The sequence below is a fragment of the Protobothrops mucrosquamatus genome, unplaced genomic scaffold, assembly GCF_001527695.2.
Source record: "Protobothrops mucrosquamatus isolate PMUCROS unplaced genomic scaffold, P.Mucros_1.0 scaffold1990, whole genome shotgun sequence".
Classification (NCBI taxonomy): Eukaryota; Metazoa; Chordata; class Lepidosauria; order Squamata; family Viperidae; genus Protobothrops; species Protobothrops mucrosquamatus.
Window position 1 is genome coordinate 167,529 of NW_015388106.1, and position 20,151 is coordinate 187,679.

Here is a 20,151-nt window from a genome sequence, read left to right on the forward strand (position 1 = left end):
TTGTTCCAGCAAGCGGGACTGGCCTAGGGGATTTTATAGGGGTTTTAATTACTTTTAAATTTGACATTCTTAAATATTTCATTTTAATCAAATTTTAAATTAGGTGTAATATGTTAGCTTTTTATCATTTGTCAGCCGCCCTGAGTCCGAAAGGAGAAGGGCGGGATATAAATACAATTAATAAATAAATAATAAATAATAAATAAATTTAGTTTCGCTTTTCCTGCTGTTACTCAAATTCGGGAAGCGATGCGCTGTTATTAAGAAGTTGCTGTGCAAGTGAACACTTTTTTTCACACTCTGAATCACCTTTGTGTCCAGATCACTGCACAGCTTTGTTATTTGATGGAAAGTCACCTTCAAGGTACATTCAACTTCTCTTGGCTTCCTTGATAGCCCGTGCAGTTTTATGGATACGTTTTTTTTCACTTTCCTAGGATAGCCCTGTCTGATAATAACTATGACTGATTATTGTCTGTTATTCTATATTCGGCCGACTAACTCTATTTCACTCTTTCCTGGCTTTATAACGTCTGTAGTTTGCATACATATAGAAAAGGAGAATACTTGAGGGTTTTTTTGTGGTCCCCCCCCCCTCTTTCCTGCTTCTTGGAACGCGAGTTGTGGGAATTTCCAGAACTGAAGGACGCCAAAATCCTTTCAAGAGTGGGATAACAGATAATAGAATAATAGAGCTGGAATGGACCTTGGAAGTTATCTATTCCAACCCCCTGCTCAGGCAGGAAACCCTATACCATTTCAGACAAATGGCTGTCCAGTCTCTTCTTAAAAACTTCCAGTGTTGGAGCATTCACAGCTTCTGTTGGCAAGCTGTTCCACTGGTTAATTGTTCTAACTGTTAGGAAATTTCTCCTTAGTTCCAGGTTGCTTCTCTCCTTGATCAGTTTCCACCCGTTGCTTCTTGTCCTGCCTTCGGGCGCTTTGGAGAATAGCTTGACTCCCTCTTCTTTGGGGCAACCCCTGAGATATTGGAAGACTGCTATCCTGTCCCCCCTCGTCCTTCTCTTCATTAAACTAGACATCCCCAATTCCAGCAAACGTTCTTCATATGTTTTAGCCTCCAGTCTCCTAATCATCTTTGCTACTCTTCTCTGCAATATAAGTCTTTTCATTATATTTTCTGCACTATAAGGCATAAGTCTGAGCTCATTAATTTGTAGAGAGAGAAATTACCTTTTTTGAGGTACATATGGAAGTAGATTCGGGCGGATGGGTGGATTTCTGAAGCTGATAAAAGGAAAGCTGGAAGAAAGGGAGAAAAGTAAAGCCAAATTTGAAGGACCACTGGAAATGATGTGGTCTCTTTTGAGGGCCCAGGCAAAATTGTTTGGGTCTTAGTAACTTTACAAGTTGTCCACAGAAGTTAGTTCATTTATTCTCCCTTTCAGCTGGGCAAGAATTTGATTCAAAATGCCACACTAAGGCAATTGGAATGGTTGAATTGAATTGGATGCCCTTTTTCTGAACTGAATCAACGGGTTTAATCTGATTCAGTTCAACAATCTGATTTGGGGGACTCACAATCAAATTGATCTGACTTGCCAAATCAAATCAACCACTCAAACTCTATCAAAAGAGATGTCCAGATAGTAGATGGGTGCTTATTATTAAAGACGATGTCCTCTGCTTTCTAACATTTTTTTTTTTTTACTTTATTTTATTTTTTTTACAGTATGGGGAAGAATGTAAATGATATTCCTTATCTAAAAAGAAACGTGAACAATTTTGCAAACCGTTCTGAAGGTGAACTGGTTGTTCGTTAATCAGTTATATTTTAATAGATGTGAATATGTGTGTCATATTCTTCCCCAGGAGGGGTGTGTGTGTGTGTGTGTGTGTGTGTGTGTGTGTGTCCCATTCTTCTGGTCTTTTGGAAGAATCTGAAAACCCGGCTCTGCTGACAGTATTAAGGCCCACAATTTGGGGGTTAGTTGGCACCTTAACTGCCTCCTCCCACCTTTTAAATTATTCTATTCTTATTTTCACTGCCTCCTGTTGGAATATAGGTAGTTCCCAACTTACAACAGTTCATTTAGTGACCGTTCAAAGTTGCAGTGGCAGGAAAGAAGTGATTTTCACGCTTACGACCATTGCAGCCATCCCTGTGGTTGGCAGGTGTTCGGCAACTGACTCGTATTTATGACGGTTGCAGGTCCCTTTTTGCGACCTTCTGACAATCAGAATCAAGAAGCCGTATTCGCTTAACGACTAGGTTACTAATTTAACAGTGGCAATGGTTCCCTTAACAACTTTGACAAGAAAAGTCTTAAAATGGGGCAAGTCTCCCTTGAGAAATGTCTCACTTTGCAACACAAGGGGCCATAAGTCAAGGACTACCTGTACGCTATTTATAGGGTTCCTGTGTTTTAATTGGATACCATCCAGAATCGCTCTGTGCATGAAATGGGCGGTCTCCAAATTTGATAAGTCAATAAATAAAATATAATTCTGCTTGAAGTTCTCTATCCCAGATGAAGCCCTGAGCAGACGAAAAGGTTAGAATGATTTAGGAACTTCACGTGAATAATAATAATAATGATGATGATGATGATGATGATGATGATGATGATAATAATAATAGCAGCTATTATTATTATTATTATTATTATTATTATTATTATTATTATTATTAATGAAAAGAAATAGCACTATTTGCAAATGGGAAGCAATGTCTCCTAATTCATCTGAGGTTGTTGATTCTAGAAGATTTTGTCTTTGTGTTTTGTTCCAAGCTCTTGAACACCGGAGACGCAGCGCTCCGATCCAGAACATGTTGCACATTTCTTGAAAAAATATTATTAACAAAATGTGTCCCACTTTGCATTATCTTCCTGTTCTTTTTCTCTTCTCTTATTCTGCTTTTATAAGCCATGGGAGGGCGATGGTGTGCAGGATTCATCACTGCTGGNAAGTTGTCAAGATGTTTTCTTGCCCTCTTCAGCCTTTTTTTAGAGCTGTGTGATTCTGCCCTCTCGTGGTCATCTTGAGACTTGACTGCATCCTTACTCAAATGAGCTCGGTCGGGAAATTCGTGCGGTGAAGTAATAATAATAATAATAATAATAATAATAATAATAATAATAATAATAATAATAATAATAATAATAATAATAATAATAATAATAATAATAATAATAATAATAATAATAATAAAAAACACCAACACCAACAACAACAACAACACCCCGGACTTAACAATTGTTGATAAGAAAGACAAAAAAAGTCTGGATAGTGGACGTGGCAGTGCCTGGAGACAGCAGAATAGACGAGAAAGAACTGGAGAAGATCACAAAATACAAAAACCTACAAATAGAAATAGAAAGACTGTGGCAAAGGCAAGCAAGGGTAGTACCAATAGTAATAGGTGCCTTGGGTGCAATCCCAAAACAACTGGAGCACCACTTGGACACCATCATCGGCATTGACAAATTCGCCATCAGTCAATTGCAAAAGGCGGCCTTCCTAGGAACTGCTTCCATCCTGCGACGATATCTGTGATACCATCAAACATCCACATCTGCCTATCCCAGGTCCCTGGGAAGGACTCGATAGGTAGACAAAAATGCCAAATCCAGTCTGAACATCTGGCTGACTGCGCCATGATCAATAATAATAATAATCTTGCTAAAGTTTCTAAAGTCCAGCAGTGATTTTTTTGTTAGGCCTAAAAAAGACCCCAAAACACTGAACATTGCTTTTTACTGGCAATATTAGAAGCAAATTTTATGTCGGAAGGGTGGTGCCCTCCGAGAACAATTGGGCAGTGAAACGTAGTCCTTGACCTACGAGGTAGTCCCACTCACAGGAAAAATGAGAGAACCAATTATGAATGGTTTGGAAAATAGCCATGACAGCCCTAACAAGCATTTATTTGGCACTGCTCCCTCTTCCTTCTGTTCATAAACAGAGCTGACTCTAGGCTGCAGGACACGTCCTAAGCTGGCCTCCTCCATTTAGTCCACTTGTCATTCCTTGTGATGAAATAAGATCAGCTTCCATTTATGCAATGGATGGGGTCGGGGGGGGAAGGGGGGAAGGAAACAGTCGTTTTCTCCTAACCATTAGGCCAGGGGTCTTCAAACTTGGCCCCTTTATGACTTGTGGACATCAACTCCCAGAATTCCTCAGCCAGAATGGCTCAGCTTGGAAACCTCTCCCTTTTCCCTCAGCGTGCCTGGCTGAGGAATTCTGGGAGTTGAAGTCCACGAGTCATAAAAGGGCCACGTTTGAAGACCCCTGGATTAGGCATTGGCTTAAAGACAAACTTTTTATTTGTGGGTAGATAGTGAAATCTTCATAAGAAAGGCTGAGCGTCAAAGAATTGAGGCCCTTGAACTCTGGTGCTGGAGAAGACTCCTGCGAGTCCCCTGGACTGCAAGGCATTCAAACTGGTCAGTCCTAGAAGAGATCAACCCCGACTGCTCTTTAGAAGGCCAGATCCTGAAGTTGAAACTCAAGTACTTTGGCCATCTAATGAGAAGGAAGGACTCACTGGAGAAGAGCCTGATGCTGGGAAAGATGGAGGGCAATAGAAGAAGGGGATGACAAAGAATGAGGTGGCTGGATGGAGTCACTGAAGCAGGAGGCGTGAACTTAAATGGACTCCAGAAGATGGTAGAGGACAGGAAGACCTGGAGGAACGTTGTCCATGGGGTCGCGATGGGTCGGACACGACTTCGCAATTAACAACAACAAAGTGAAATCTTTCTACAGGTTTATTAGAGTAAATAAAGGAGATAACCTGTATACAGGTTGTCCTTGACTTACAAGAGTTACAAGGCTGTTTGAAGTTACAACAGCACTGAAATTAAGCGATCTATGACCGTTTTTCACACTTGTGACCGTTACAGCCTCCTTCACGGTCACACGATTTACATTCCGATGCTTGGCAACCGACTCACATTTATGACGGTCACAGTGACCCCCGGGGGTTAGTGATTCCCCTTTTGGCAACCTTCTGACGAACAAAGTCAACGGGGAATCCTGATTGACTTAAGGACAACGTTACTAATTTAAGAAACTGCAGCGATTCACTTCACAAACGTGGCGAGCAAAGTCTGTAAAACGGGACAAAACCCGCTTAACAAATGCCTCCCTTAGCAACCTGAATTTTGGGGCTGAGTTGTGTGTCGTGTGTTTGAGTGTTGGCATTTGGGCAATCCACCAGGCCGTTGATGAACGAAGGGAATAAATACTACGATGAAATCCTTCTGGACATGATTTCCAAAGCTTGCAGCACAGACACAACTGCGAGGATTAATTTGTCCATATTGCCTTGGCGTGAAACGATCTGAACGTGTAGCCTCAGCGGCTCCCTCCGCGAAGGGGGGGGGAGAACAAATTCTCTCCCTTGGAGGAAAACTTCCCATTTAGTTTAGCTTTTCCTGCTGTCACTCAAATTCGGGAAGCGATGCGCTGTTATTAAGGAGTTGCTGTGCAAGTGAACACTTTTTTTCACACTCTGAATCACCTTTGTGTTCATATCACTGCACAGCTTTGTTATTTGATGGAAAGTCACCTTCAAGGTACATTCAACTTCTCTTGGCTTCCTTGATAGCCCGTGGAGTTTTATGATATGTTTTTTTTCACTTTCCTAGGATAGCCCTGTCTGATATAACTATGACTGATTATTGTCTGTTATTCTATATTCGGCCGACTAACTCTATTTCACTCTTTCCTGGCTTTATAACATCTGTAGTTTGCATACATATAGGAAAGGAGAATAGTTGAGGGTTTTTTTCTGTTCCCCCCCCCCTCTTTCCTGCTTCTTGGAACGCGAGTTGTGGGAATTTCCAGAACTGAAGGACGCCAAAATCCTTTCAAGAGTGGGATAACAGATAATAGAATAATAGAGCTGGAATAGACCTTGGAGGTCATCTATTCCAACCCCCTGCTCAGGCAGGAAACCCTATACTATTTCGAACAAACGGCTGTCCAGTCTCTTCTTAAAAACTTCCAGTGTTGGAGCATTCACAGCTTCTGGAGGCAGATTGTTCCACTGGTTAATTGTTCTCATTGTTAGGAAATTTCTCCTTAGTTCCAGGTTGCTTCTCTCCTTGATGAGTCTCCATCCGTTGCTTCTTGTCCTGCCTTCAGGCGCTTTGGAGAATAGCTTGACTCCCTTTTCTTTGGGGCAGCCCCTGAGATACTGGAAGACTGCTATCCTGTCCCCCCTCGTCCTTCTCTTCATTAAACTAGACAGACCCAATTCCAGCAAACGTTCTTCATATGTTTTAGCCTCCAGTCTCCTAATCATCTTTGCTACTCTTCTCTGCAATATAAGTCTTTTCATTATATTTTCTGCACTATAAGGCATAAGTCTGAGCTCATTAATTTGTAGAGAGAGAAATTACCTTTTTCGAGGTACATATGGAAGTAGATTCGGGCGGATGGGTGGATTTCTGAAGCTGATAAAAGGAAAGCTGGAAGAAAAGGAGAAAAGTAAACCCAAATTTGTAGGAACACTGGAAATGATGTTGGTCTCTTTTGAGGGCCCAGGCAAAAATGTTTGGGTCTTAGTAACTTTACAAGTTGTCCACAGAAGTTAGTTCATTTATTCTCCCTTTCAGCTGGGCAAGAATTTGATTCAAAATGCCACACTAAGGCAATTGGAATGGTTGAATTGAATTGGATGCCCTTTTTCTGAACTGAATCAACGGGTTTAATCTGATTCAGTTCAACAATCTGATTTGGGGGACTCACAATCAAATTGATCTGACTTGCCAAATCAAATCAACCACTCAAACTCTATCAAAAGAGATGTCCAGATAGTAGATGGGTGCTTATTATTAAAGACGATGTCCTCTGCTTTCTAACATTTTTTTTTACTTTATTTTATTTGTTTTACTGTGTGGGGAAGAATGTAAAAGATATTCCTTATCTAAAAAGAAACGTGAACAATTTTGCAAACCGTTCTGAAGGTGAACTGGTTGTTCGTTAATCAGTTATATTTTAATAGATGTGAATATGTGTGTCATATTCTTCCCCAGGAGGTGTGTGTGTGTGTGTGTGTGTGTGTGTGTCCCATTCTTCTGGTCTTTTGGAAGAATCTGAAAACTCGGCTCTGCTGACAGTATTAAGGCCCACAATTTGGGGGTTAGTTGGCACCTTAACTGCCTCCTCCCACCTTTTAAATTATTCTATTCTTATTTTCACTGCCTCCTGCTGGAATATAGGTAGTTCCCAACTTACAACAGTTCATTTAGTGACCGTTCAAAGTTACAATGGCAGGAAAGAAGTGATTTTCACGCTTACGACCATTGCAGCCATCCCTGTGGTTGGTAGGTGTTCGGCAACTGACTCGTATTTATGACGGTTGCAGGTCCCTTTTTGCGACCTTCTGACAATCAGAATCAAGAAGCCGTATTCGCTTAACGACTGGGTTACTAATTTAACAATGGCAATGGTTCCCTTAACAACTTTGACAAGAAAAGTCTTAAAATGGGGGCAAGTCTCTCTTAAGAAATGTCTCACTTTGCAACACAAGGGGCCATAAGTCAAGGACTACCTGTACGCTATTTATAGGGTTCCTGTGTTTTAATTGGATACCATCCAGAATCGCTCTGTGCATGAAATGGGTGGTCTCCAAATTTGATAAGTCAATAAATAAAATATAATTCTGCTTGAAGTTCTCTATCTCAGATGAAGCCCTGAGCAGATGAAAAGGTTAGAATGATTTAGGAACTTCACGTGAATGATGATGATGATGATGATGATGATGATGATGATGATGATGATAATAGCAGCTAGGAAATTACAATCCATGCATTTTAGTTTTAATGAAAAGAAATAGCACTATTTGCAAATGGGAAGCAACGTCTCCTAATTCATCTCAGGTTGTTGATTCTAGAAGATGTTGTCTTTGTGTTTTGTTCCAAGCTCTTGAACACCGGAGACGCAGCGCTCCGATCCAGAACATGTTGCACATTTCTTGAAAAAATATTATTAACAAAATGTGTCCCACTTTGCATTATCTTCCTGTTCTTTTTCTCTTCTCTTATTCTGCTTTTATAAGCCATGGGAGGGCGATGGTGTGCAGGATTCATCACTGCTGGGAACATGATTTGAGTTCCACTCGTTTTATTTTGTGCGGTGCGTCTAGACATTTCGGAACATCGTGCCATCGTTGTCACTGAATATGGGTACAAACTGTTTTCTGAACCATTTCATACCATATTAGGTGTTTAGTTAAATAGAGGCTTTATATTGCCACACGATCTATTAGCGATACACGAGAAAGCTACTCTTTCTGTGCGTGTCTTAAGTTATAGGATAAAATGCGAAAAGTGCTCGTTTGCGGAGACCCACCAATTCTGCTATATTATAAAATGCCATGCTCTGGAAAACAATCCAGTAAAGGTTGTGGGGCTGAGGTTGTGGGGTGTTATGAAGGTGGATTGTTCCAACCTATTGAAATCTTGCTTCCGTGCCTACCGTGGCTTAAAACATTCGGGATATTATAGTTCCCTTTAAATAAGGAACAGTGAAAGTTGGCCTCGATTTGTGTGAATTAAAACACAAAGTGTGACCTCTGCACAACCCATAAGCCCTATCTGGGACATCCGGACACTGTTTATCGTGGGCTTGTTCATCTCCCTTCTCCAGAGTGATAATCTGTTTTGATTTCTCCAGTTGGATGGATACATTTTGGAGAGGGTATGAAAGAAGATTATATTGCAATATCCGGACAGGGAATGCCTTTTAAGCCGTGATATTGTAGATATCAAAACAAGATCCGTTTTTCCATCAACAACTCAGACCTGCTTTGGCAGTCTTTTTCAGATTTTAGGGAGCAGAGAGACTGAAGGAGTAGAAATGCATTTTCCTCCAACTGTCCTAAAATATATATTTTTTTGATATAAAGCCAGAGGCAGCAGATCTCATTCCCTTGATCCTGCCCAAAATTTTGGGATGAACAATTGATCTTCAGTAGCCTTTCTCTAAATCTCGGAAGGAAATAACAGGTTTTTTTTTTGCTGATCCTTCCAAGTGGTGTTGTTGTGATGATTCCCAGCAAGATGTTGGTCTACAACATCCCTTCCGGGGGTGCCCGCACAGAAACTTTTAAACCTCGCCGAAAGAAATCCTACGGAGATTTATTTAAAAATGGATATCGTGTCAAATCTGGGCATAATAACCTTGGAAAGGAAGAGCCGAATACATTTCGACAGACTCTGAGGTCTTATTCCAGAATTGGCTATCACTGGGGTAAGAAGCTGACCGAGTGACTGTTTTCTAAAGCAATAACAGTTATTTGCAAGATGAAGGGTTTTCATATCAATTGGGAGCAGAGGGTTCCCCCTTGCCCCCCTCCTCCTAATTTGTGAAGCCAAAGAAAAAATATTTTAATAACGGAAAGGGAGAGAGAAAAAAAGGCCTGACTGAGATATTTTAGCAAGATTAGCCCGGTGGTATTTTATTTAAATGTTATTTCTCACAGCTATGCTTTTCTCTTATCCTTCCTTAAAAGAAGAATTATTCTTTGGTGGGGAATCATTTAAAAATGTAAATAATCCCTCTCTTCAAACGGCGATCATCTTTCTTTCTTGAAATATCTCTTCTTCTTACCCCCACCTCGATAATAATAATAATAATAGTAATAGTAATAGTAATAATAATAATAATAATAATAATAATAATAATAATAATAATAATAATAATAATAATAATAATAATAATAATAATAAAAAACTGCGCTATTCGGAAAATCTTACATTTTAAGGAGGTACCTAGTTGATACCTAGGAAGCTGATAGCAACCCGTGTCAACCATCAGTGCCGGTCAATTTGAATGTTCACTTGACTGAGGTTCACGTCTAATGAATGATGATGATGATGATGATGATGATGATGATGATGATGATGATGATGATGATGATGATGATGATGATGATAATGTTGGAAGGGACCTTGGAGATCGTCTAGTCCAACCCCGTGCTCAGGCAGGAAACCTTACACCATTTCAGGCAAGTGGCTGTCCAGTCTCTTTTTAAAAACTTCCAGTGTTGGAACATTCGCAACTTCTAGAGGCAGGTGGTTCCACTGGTTAATTGTTCAGTGGAACAACTTGGATATTCCAACATGGATATTCCATGACTCCCCTCTCCTTTTTTTTTTGCATTTAATACCTGTTACTTTTAATCTACACAGAAAGGTAAAACTGTTCTTACTTATTTTTAATTAAAAATAACCTTGTTAAAGTGGATTGCTCGGTTAAACATTTTAGGGATGTCTCTACATTCTCGAAAGCCGGCATAAATTTTTAAGGTATGACTGAGATCTTCCAGTAGATCTTCCTTGCCAATGTTTGAGCCCTTAGCCTCAAATCTGAGCGAGTGAGTGATTTCTCCTCCAGCACGCTTCTTTGCTTTAATTTCATCTTCAGTTTATATATATCTTGGGTCTTCTCCTTTCTGCATGTGATTTCTATGGGATTCTCCACACCCTTAATTTCAAAAAATGAGCACAGTGTTGGAAAACCAATTTGTTCTCATTCCAGAACTTCTGCATTAGTTTGGCAGAAAGGAAACCTGTGATTGTTCTGGATTTTGGATGAAATGAACTCTAGATGAGGTGGATTTTGGATGAAATGAACTCTAGATGAGGTGGATTTTGGATGAAATGAACTCTAGATGAGGTGTTAATTAAACACCAAAACACTTTAAATGAAACAATTTGTTCCGGAATAAAAATTAGCACAAGTATTTGTTTAATCTGTACTGATTATAATGAAAATAAACTACCCCTTGGTCAAGATGGGTTATCATTCTGGGTTATTCCACAGAATAACAGCAATTGTGTTCTGTTTCAAGAGTTTAGAATCCTGCTCAGTGTATGCCAGATTCCTGATATCATTGTTTTATATCACTATTATATCCTGAATACAGCAAACTGCTTCTTCTTCATAAGACAAACTCATTTAGATAGCGAAGGGGATTGCACTGCCATTATTTCCTCAATACATAGTGTATCAGTTGCAAAGTAAAAAAAAAAAAACATAAATAAGAGGGATACAAGTAAGTAGCTACTTCTTCCATAAAAACCTGGGAGTTTGATAAAATGATTGTGCAAATTCCGCTTTGGAAAATCTTTCGGGAACTTTCCAAAAACCCAACCCGTGCTGTGTATTTTTATTTGTTTGTTTATTTATTTATGTTAAAAGAGTAAACGGTCTATTGCTCTTTGTGTAATAAAATGACCTTCTTTTCCGACCGCATTGTCATCAAGAGACGCACAAATTTCAGCTGGACCATACAGTAGTGGCCAAAATTGTGGGAACCTTTTGGGAAAAGTGTACAGTAGAAATGCCACCTTTGGTTAAGTTTCCACCCATTTTTCTTCTAATTTCTTTATTAACTGCAGCCTTGTTCACTTAACAATTCTATTTTGCATCGCTTTCTGGGCAACCAGTCAACTCTTTGCACCATGACTTTAATTTTATTATGTTTTACATGCGTGCCTGGCTGAGGAATTCTGGGAGTTGAAGTCCACAAGTTGTAAAAGGGCTGAGTTTGAAGAGCCCTGCCTTACAATATAATAAAAAGATCTAATCTTGTGTTGAACTGTCCCATGGGGAATTGATCACAGAGATTTTTCCAATGGGAATTGGCCATGCTGATTTTGCTGTGGCGAATTATCCTAGACCTCTTTTCAAAGGCTTTTTTTCCTGAAGTGGCCCATGGCAAGCAACATTAAGTCACCGGTCTCCGACATGAATATTTCACAGATATGAGACTGGTTTTGCAGGCACGAAAGCGAAAAACTGACTTTTCCCAGGTTTGTATCAAGGCACACTGTATTTTCAGCGGTTGACTTCATTTCCAGTTGTGATACGAAACTAATTATTATTTTTCTAATTATTCTTTAAACTTTTCTTCCTTTTTATGCAGGTGTGTTATACCTAATATAACTTTACCCCGTGAGAAACTCTACGACACTATAAACATTTCTTAATAAAGCAATATCTTTAATAATGTACAGTGTTTCTTTGACTCCTTTCTTTTTTTTTTCTGTTTGAATTACAGGTTTAAGATTTTTGCGCGCTCTTAGGCTGATTCAGTTCTCAGAAATCTTACAGTTCCTGAATATTCTTAAAACAAGGTAAGGCACAATATACATAGATAAAATAGAGATAGATATAGATAGACGATAGATAGATAGATAGATAGATAGATAGATAGATAGATAGATAGATAGATAGATAGATAGATAGATAGATAGATAGATAGATAGATGGATGATGTATGGATGATAGATAGATAGATAGATAGATAGATAGATAGATAGATAGATAGATAGATAGATAGATACATACATACATACATACATACATGCATACATACATACATATCGTTTCTAAAAATAGGTGTTTTTTTTCCTCCCCTCATTCTGATTTCTTACATTTATTTATCCCCTTACTATGTTCTATCCTTTCCTGAATTAAATGAGGATTCACTAAAACTTCAGGGGTTTAGGCTGAGCTCAAGCAGAATTAGGGACAGCACAGATGTCTCCGACAGCTTAAAGGGAAGAAAAAAAAATGGAGATTAATCCACCTATTTTTAGAATTGGGGCTGAAAAGACAAAACATCAATTTTCTCCTTTAAAGTCCGGAAAGCTATTCTGAATAATCCTGGCTCACCTAAAAACAATTGAACAAAACTATTTAAAAAAAAAAATCTCCATTTTGCGATAGCATGTTTTTTTTTCATAAATCAGGTACCGTAATGATTAAATAACGATAATCAAAACTGTTCGTTTGCATATATAGTTACTGGGCTTCCAACAATTCACTTAGAGGCTGTCTCATTTTACGGATATCCTTTGTTGATTGAAAGGCACATTCAATAAACCGATATGATTTTTTTTTTCTTATGCTGAGAAACTGACCTGTCACTTGAAAGGAAAGGTTTATGGATTTATTTATTTTTTTCAGGAAGAAAGATTTGAAAAAAGCTAGAGAATCTTTCTGGGTTTTTTTTTTTTTAAAGCAAACTCTGAAAAGAATTTGTTTGTTTTTCTCCTTTTGTTTTTTCCACCAGTAATTCCATCAAGTTAGTGAACTTGTGCTCGATATTTATTAGCACGTGGCTGACAGCAGCTGGATTTATACATTTGGTAAGTATGCCTAAAAAAAAACCCTGCTTATTTGGGGAGGTTTAGATTTATTATCAGATAATCCAGCTATACATCTTTTTTAAAACAAAAACCAAAAAAACGCACTATGTATTTCTTCTTGATGTTTGGTGGGAACACTCTTTGCAAAGAGATTAATGGTTTAACAAATCCCTATGTGTTACTGTTCAGAAAAAAAAAGTAATAGATTGGTGTTTTTCTCAACTTCAGCAACTTTATGCTACGAGGACTTCAACTCCCAGAGTTCCCAGCATGGGGCTGAGGAATTCTGGGAGTTGAAGTCCTCGTAGCTTAAAGTTGCTGAGGTTGAGAAATTCTGTACTGGAGCATATTTCCCCCAGTCATACGGTATGCCATTTTCAGATTTTTAATGCAGGACTCCTGGTTTTTTTTAAATATTATTATTAAATCATGTCTCTCACGGAGAAATTCTTCCAAGAGGAGAAAATGAGCAAACAGCATGGGGAAAAAAACCCTGATTTTGCCTGGTATTCAAAGCCCACAACTACTTTGGCTGGAACTGGAAGAGGAAGTTAGGAATTTTGGAGTCTAATTTTGAAGTTCTGGAGAACTTTTACTGAATTTGACAATAACAACAACAAGCCACTAAGTGGCAGTGTGGGCTTAGAAACAAAAATTAAACTATGGTGGCAGATTGTAAAATGTGAATAATTTTATATACAAGGTTTACAATCTATGGATGTACACAACACTCATTTTCTCCTGAGGATTAGTGTAGACTGTGGCCTGAATTAAAGTAACTTAACACATCCTCTCCTTTAAGGATTAAATGCCCAATATGTTTATGAACTACTCTTTGGAAATAGATCCTACCAGATTCCTGATTTGAGGGGGTGGACCAATTCACATTGTCTTTTCTTTAGTGGGTTGGAATATGGTCTTGAGTGACAAGTATTGTGGTAGCTACTTGCTGCTATAACAGGGAGGAATTTTGTGACTCTTAGAGACTAACCCAAAGAGTAGTTTGGGCACAAAGTTTTGTGGATAGGATTACAGTAGGTGGACCACCCAAAAAACATAGAACATTGAATGATAGGGTTGGGAGGGACTTTAGAGGTCTTCTAGTCCAACTCTCTGCTCAAGCAGGATACCCTAGACCATTACAGACAAATCGTTGTCCAGTCTCTTCTTAAAAACCTCCAGTGATGGAGAACCCACAACTTCTAGAGGCAAGTCGTTCCACTGGTTAATTGTCCTCACTTTTAGGAAGTTTCTCCTTAGTTCCAGGTTGCTTCTCTCCTTGATTAGTTTCCATCTGCTGCTTCTTGTCCTGCCTTCAGGTGCTTTGGAGAATAGCTTGATCCCTTCTTCTTTGTGGCAGCCCCTCAGATTTTGGAAGACTACTATCATGTCACCTCTAGCCCTACTGTAACCATGTGGTTAAAGCCCAGTTTAGTGGCTATAGATTCCATCTTGACTTTCTTGAAAACCCACGTTAGAATCCACCATTACAGGTAGTCCTAAATGTCAGATATATTTAAACATAGTTACATATTTCTAATGCAGTCATCGTTTATAAGTTACTAGACTATCTTTCTAGAAATTCCAGATTGTGATCATGTTCTTCTCTTAGCTTTAACAGTGGTTACTATTTTAACTCCCCCCCCTCAACAGGAACACGCCAATCCCTGTATAACGTAACTGATTTGATATAAAGAAAAGCACTCGTTTTATCGCAGCCGATTGAGTTGTTAAAGTTAAGATCCCTCCACTTCATTAGAGCTGTATTGCTGAAATTGCCTTGCTAAAAAAAGAGAAATTGGCTTCAACTGTTCAACGAGATCGTATCTGCGTTGCGTTTTCCCCCCCTTGAAGTTATTAGTTATGTACTGATAAGTTCATGAATGGATGTATTGGGTTGTAGGCAATGATGTATTTAATTCGCTGTTGTCCTTTTGTTATAGGTGGAGAACTCAGGGGATCCATGGGAAAACTTCCAAAATAACCAACCACTTACATATTGGGAATGTGTTTATTTGCTCATGGTTACTATGTCCACCGTTGGCTACGGAGATGTTTATGCAAAAACAACCCTGGGCCGCCTTTTTATGGTTTTCTTCATCCTCGGGGGATTGGTAAAACATTTATGTTATATTCTGCCTATATATACATATGTTTAATGTAACAATTATACTGTAACTTATGACTTCAAAATACATTTCCCGTTGTATTGCATTTTGAAGAGCTAGTAATTGAACTAAAATACAGGGATAATGTACATACTTACAGATGTAATGCTTGCAGAGATAGTAAGGATAGTTAGAATTTTAAGAATCCAGAGCATTAAGCAAGGAGGTCTGGGCACACTTTGAAAATCCTTTGGAAACACCACTTTGGTCTTCACAAAAGATCAAAGCTTCTGCCTGCTGTTCATGAGACCACCCCATTGAGTAGCAGTTGGTTTGTTGATTACTCTTGCAACCTCATCAATTAAAAAAACAAAACAATTCAGGGCCTAAAGGTAGTCCTTTACTTGCAACCACCATTGAGCCCGTTGCTAAGCAGGACATTTTTAAGTGAGTTTTGTCCCACTTTACAACCTCTCCTGTTGTTAAGTGAATCACTGCATCCGTTCAGTTAGTAACACGGTTGTTAACTCAATCCGCCTTCCCCAGTGACCTGAATCCTCAGACATTTGCAAATGATGATCACACAACCATCATAAATACATGCCGATTGTCCGAACTTTGACCGCATGACCAGGGGGATGCTGCCGTAGTCCTGTGTGCGAAAAACGATCATAAGTCACCTTTTTTCAGTGTGGTTGTAACGTCACGCAATGAATGGTTTTACGCTGAGGACTGCAAGTCGACGGATTTTGGAAGAAGATGGATTGAAGGAATTAAAAGGATAAACTACAAATGGGTTAATACAAAGAGCTGCTAATCAGGCAGTGAGTGAATCTCCCTTGCACGGTACCACAATGTGTTGGGTTCATCAGATCAATGCCTTAGTTATAAACTTAGCAGTTCCACATACAATACAGACAATCCTCAACTTAGCAACAGTTCATTTAATGACCGTTCAGAGTTTCAACGGCACTGGACAAAGTGACGTATGATCGTTTTTCACGCTTACAACCGTTGTGTCATCCCCAGGGTCCTGTGATCAAAATTCAGACATTTGGCACCTGACTCATATTTACGATGGTTGCAATGACCCGGTGTGTGTGTGTGTGTGTGTTACAGGATCGATCCCCTTTTGTGACCTTCTGACAAGCAAACTGTGAGCCTGTTTCACAAGGGGGAGGGAAGCCATTATGCTCACAACAGCTTGTTTAATGACCATTTGAAGATACAACAGTGCTGAAAAAAGTTGAATTGTAATGACTCTTCACGCTTGCGACAAAATTCAGGTGCTTGGCAATGGACTCACCTTGACGACGATTGAACTATGCCGAAATCACGTGATTCCCCTTTTGACATACAAAGTTAAACTGGAGAAGGCGGACTCACTTCACAACCATGTTATTATCTTCACAACTGCGGTGATTCCGTGTCTGGGACGTAGCTCAAGGTTCCGAAAGACAAACAAACTCAGTTGGAATTCCAAGAACCAAGTTTTATTTGGATAAAGCTTTTGCAAAAGCTGGTGGACTTGATTCACGCAGGAGGAAAAAGCCACACCCACAATTTTAAACAGCACATATTTATACTTTCTCACGAAGCTGGTTCCCCCACCCCCCACCCCTATCACACTCAACAGCCCACCTGCTCATCCCGATCAGCTAATCCGAAGCGCCTAAACAGAATACATTTCTTTTTCCCCTCCCAGGAAAAAGAACCTTGCAGCTATACCTATTGTGTTGACCATGACCTACTTTTTCTAGCATAAGCTCTTTTCTTTATTTTTGTATTTCCTCTGCTTGCGGTGATGACTGACTTCCTAAGAACAAGCTACGTGTCTGAGATCTAAGCAACCAACTTGCCCTTCTAAAAGCTCAAGTAACTTCCATTTTACAACTATGCTTAAGCTCAGGATTAATTTTCTGGGTAAGCGCATTAAACAATTTCTGATCTTATTATCCCTTACGTCCACTTCACAGCTGTGGCAAGAGAGATTGTAAAATGGGGCGAAACTCACATAACATCTGTCTCCTTCGCCACAGAGGCTTGGGGCTCGGTTGTGGTCATAAGGCGAGGACTACCAGTGTGTAATTTGAGCGCAGAAGGAAATGTAACCACGAAACCGACCGCTTCTTCTTTTGCAGGTTTCCCAGCAAAAGTGCCACTGCTTTCAAAGGCTCGGGGCTGTGTGTGTTAATGTTAATGAGGACGTTCCTTAAAGCAGTGTAACTTTTCTGAAGCTGGGTTGAAAGCCAAAAGGAAAAAAGCTTTAATGAAAAGCAGGGAGAGACTGGGCTTGGAGGCCGAACTAGTCCAGTGAAATTATTTTGAAAGTGTGCACAGACTTTTGCCCTAGTGGTTAATATTGGAGTGCTGATAACAGTCCGGATAAAATTAGTTGCGGTTTCAAGACCTTCCCTTTTGTGTTCCTTCCCAACATTCCAACAAACACTGTGGCTTAGGATCCTCCCGAAAGAGCTGTTGCCGCGATTTCTTTCTTTCTTTTTTCTTTCCCAGCTAGCGGGAAAAGCGAGTTCACATCCTTCTTAGCAGCAACCCAAGAAGAGGCTAAAGTAGTACAAATTTCCCAACAGAGATTCGGCAAAGAAACGCTCCCCGTCAGACAGAGAGATGTTGGAGAGAGGAAAAGAAAGTCCAGCTATATTCTGGATAATTAAAATCTGTAGGGTGCCCTTCTCCAAGGAGACGAGTTTGGATTGCCTGGATGCAACTGCCCTCTTAGCTTGCAGATGCTCCGGAGGTGGTGCTGAGGATGCTGAAGGAAAGTTGTCCCCGTTATATAGATATTGTCCCTGAACAAACTGCCATTTTTCCCCCCCAATGGAATAAATTTCTGGCAGCCGTTGCGTTTTGGTCCTAGAAAAAAATCATCAGCCAACGTTCAGGTTGAATTATAAGGGAAGTGACTTCTTCAACCCAAGATGTGCGTGTAGAGATGTGCCTGTGCGTGTATGTGTAAACCTATATATATTGCTGCAGGAATCTCCAACCTTGGACAGCTTTATGACTTGTAGACTTCAAGTCCCAGAATTGAGGGAATGGGACAACTCGCCACCGCTGACTTGCCACGGGACAACTCACTGCGGAACAATTTAACAATTCAATTTAATAATTTATAATAAATAAAAAAAATATTTCAATTTTTAGTGATCACGTTTCAATCTGTCCCTCCTTTTCCATCCTTTCTTTAATTATTCTATTCCACCATTTCTTTGATATTAGTGTGACTCTTGTCCAGCAATGAGTGGTCGCGCAGCTAGTTGGCCATGACAAGTTGGCCATGATGAGTTGGCCATGACAAGTTGGCCACGGTGAGTTGGCCACGGTGAGTTGGCCATGATGAGTTGACCATGGTGAGTTGTCCATAGTGACTTGGCCATGGTGAGTTGACCATGATGAGTTGGCCAGGGTGAATTGGCCATGGTGAGTTGTCCATAGTGACTTGGCCATGGTGAGTTGGCCATGATGAGTTGACCATGATGAGTTGGCCATGGTGAGTTGTCCATAGTGACTTGGCCATGGTGAGTTGACCATGATGAGTTGACCATGATGAGTTGGCCATGGTGAGTTGTCCATAGTGACTTGGCCATGACGAGTTGTCCACGGTGAGTTGTCCACGGTGAGTTGGCCATGATGAGTTGACCATGATGAGCTGGCTATGGTGAATTGGCCATGGTGAGTTGGCCTAGACCCCAGAATTGAAGTTCACAAGTCATAACGTCGCCAAGATTGGACACTCCTGTATTGCAGATCTAAAAGTAATGAAGGTGTGTATATACAGACAGGCACACCTCTCATTTTAGTGATTATGCATCAAACCTTTTTGTGCATTTTTCTTCCCTTGCTGAAAAGGTAGATCTTGAGGCTCACCTTAGTGGCAGCAGCTCTCCGAGGCATCCAGCCACGAGCAAAATGTTTGTTGGACAAAACATGGCAGAATACATTTTTTTCCCTCCTCATTGCCTTTGTTTCCCTTTTACATCCTTACATTTTCTTTACCCGTCTTTTAAAAAGATGAACTTAAAAAAAAATTACATCACGTTCATTCTCACGGTGCAGAAAAACCATTCTGCGTTTTGTTTGGTAAATCATTGACAGGAGGTGTCTTGCCTAAAATACTAACTGTAATGCAAGCACCAGAAACATGGCTTTGTGGGGTGTTTTGGAGAGTAAATATTTGGAAAATTCCACTCACCCCTTTCCAAATATACCAGCCGCGGCCCTGTTTTAATCCCTTGAATTCACTTTGACTCTATTTTGTTCTTGGTTTTTTTTTTTTGGTTTTTTTTTTTGCATTATTATTATTATTATTTTTCATTCCTGTCTCCTTCTTTGGACCGTTGTTCTGTAGCTGAGCCAGTGTTTCTCCCTTTTTTTACCAAGACCAACACTTGTTTTGAGACAAACACTTTTTTTTTTTTTGGCAAACTTTTCTTCTTGTTTTTGATTTTGGAGGAAAGACTTGACTAGACCTGTGCCTTGCATTTCCAGATCGTAAGGATGATGTATCTTCTTATAAAAATCCATCGGCCCCCTCCCCTTCCTTTGACCTCTCTTTTTAGTCTTTTCTCTGTCTCCTGTCTTCTTCCTTTAGGCCATGTTTGCCAGTTACGTCCCTGAAATCATAGAGTTAATAGGAAACCGCAAGAAATATGGTGGGTCCTATAGCGCGGTTAGTGGAAGAAAGTAAGTATTCAAAGGACTCTGCTGCTTTTGGTGTGGCAGAACACTCTCTGCATGCCATTTTTTCTTTTTCTTTTTTCTTTTTTTTTTTCTTTTCTTTTTTTTTGCTTTTCTTTCATGCATGTAGGCAATGTTTGCGCGCTACGTGCCGGAAATTGCAGCTCTCATCCTTAATCGGAAGAAATACGGCGGGACTTTTAATTCAA

General features: G+C 39.8%; 1 protein-coding gene across 1 annotated transcript in view; it reads left to right on the forward strand.

The window, feature by feature from the left end:
• The window catches only part of LOC107294560 (calcium-activated potassium channel subunit alpha-1), a 212,616-nt gene that overhangs the window by 91,382 nt on the left and 101,083 nt on the right, over positions 1-20,151 (forward strand). The window contains exons 10-13 of the mRNA XM_029285645.1: positions 12,044-12,119; positions 13,061-13,136; positions 15,080-15,250; positions 19,857-19,948. Of these exons, the coding sequence (XP_029141478.1) occupies positions 12,044-12,119; positions 13,061-13,136; positions 15,080-15,250; positions 19,857-19,948 (415 nt within the window). The remainder of the gene's footprint in view (positions 1-12,043; positions 12,120-13,060; positions 13,137-15,079; positions 15,251-19,856; positions 19,949-20,151) is intronic.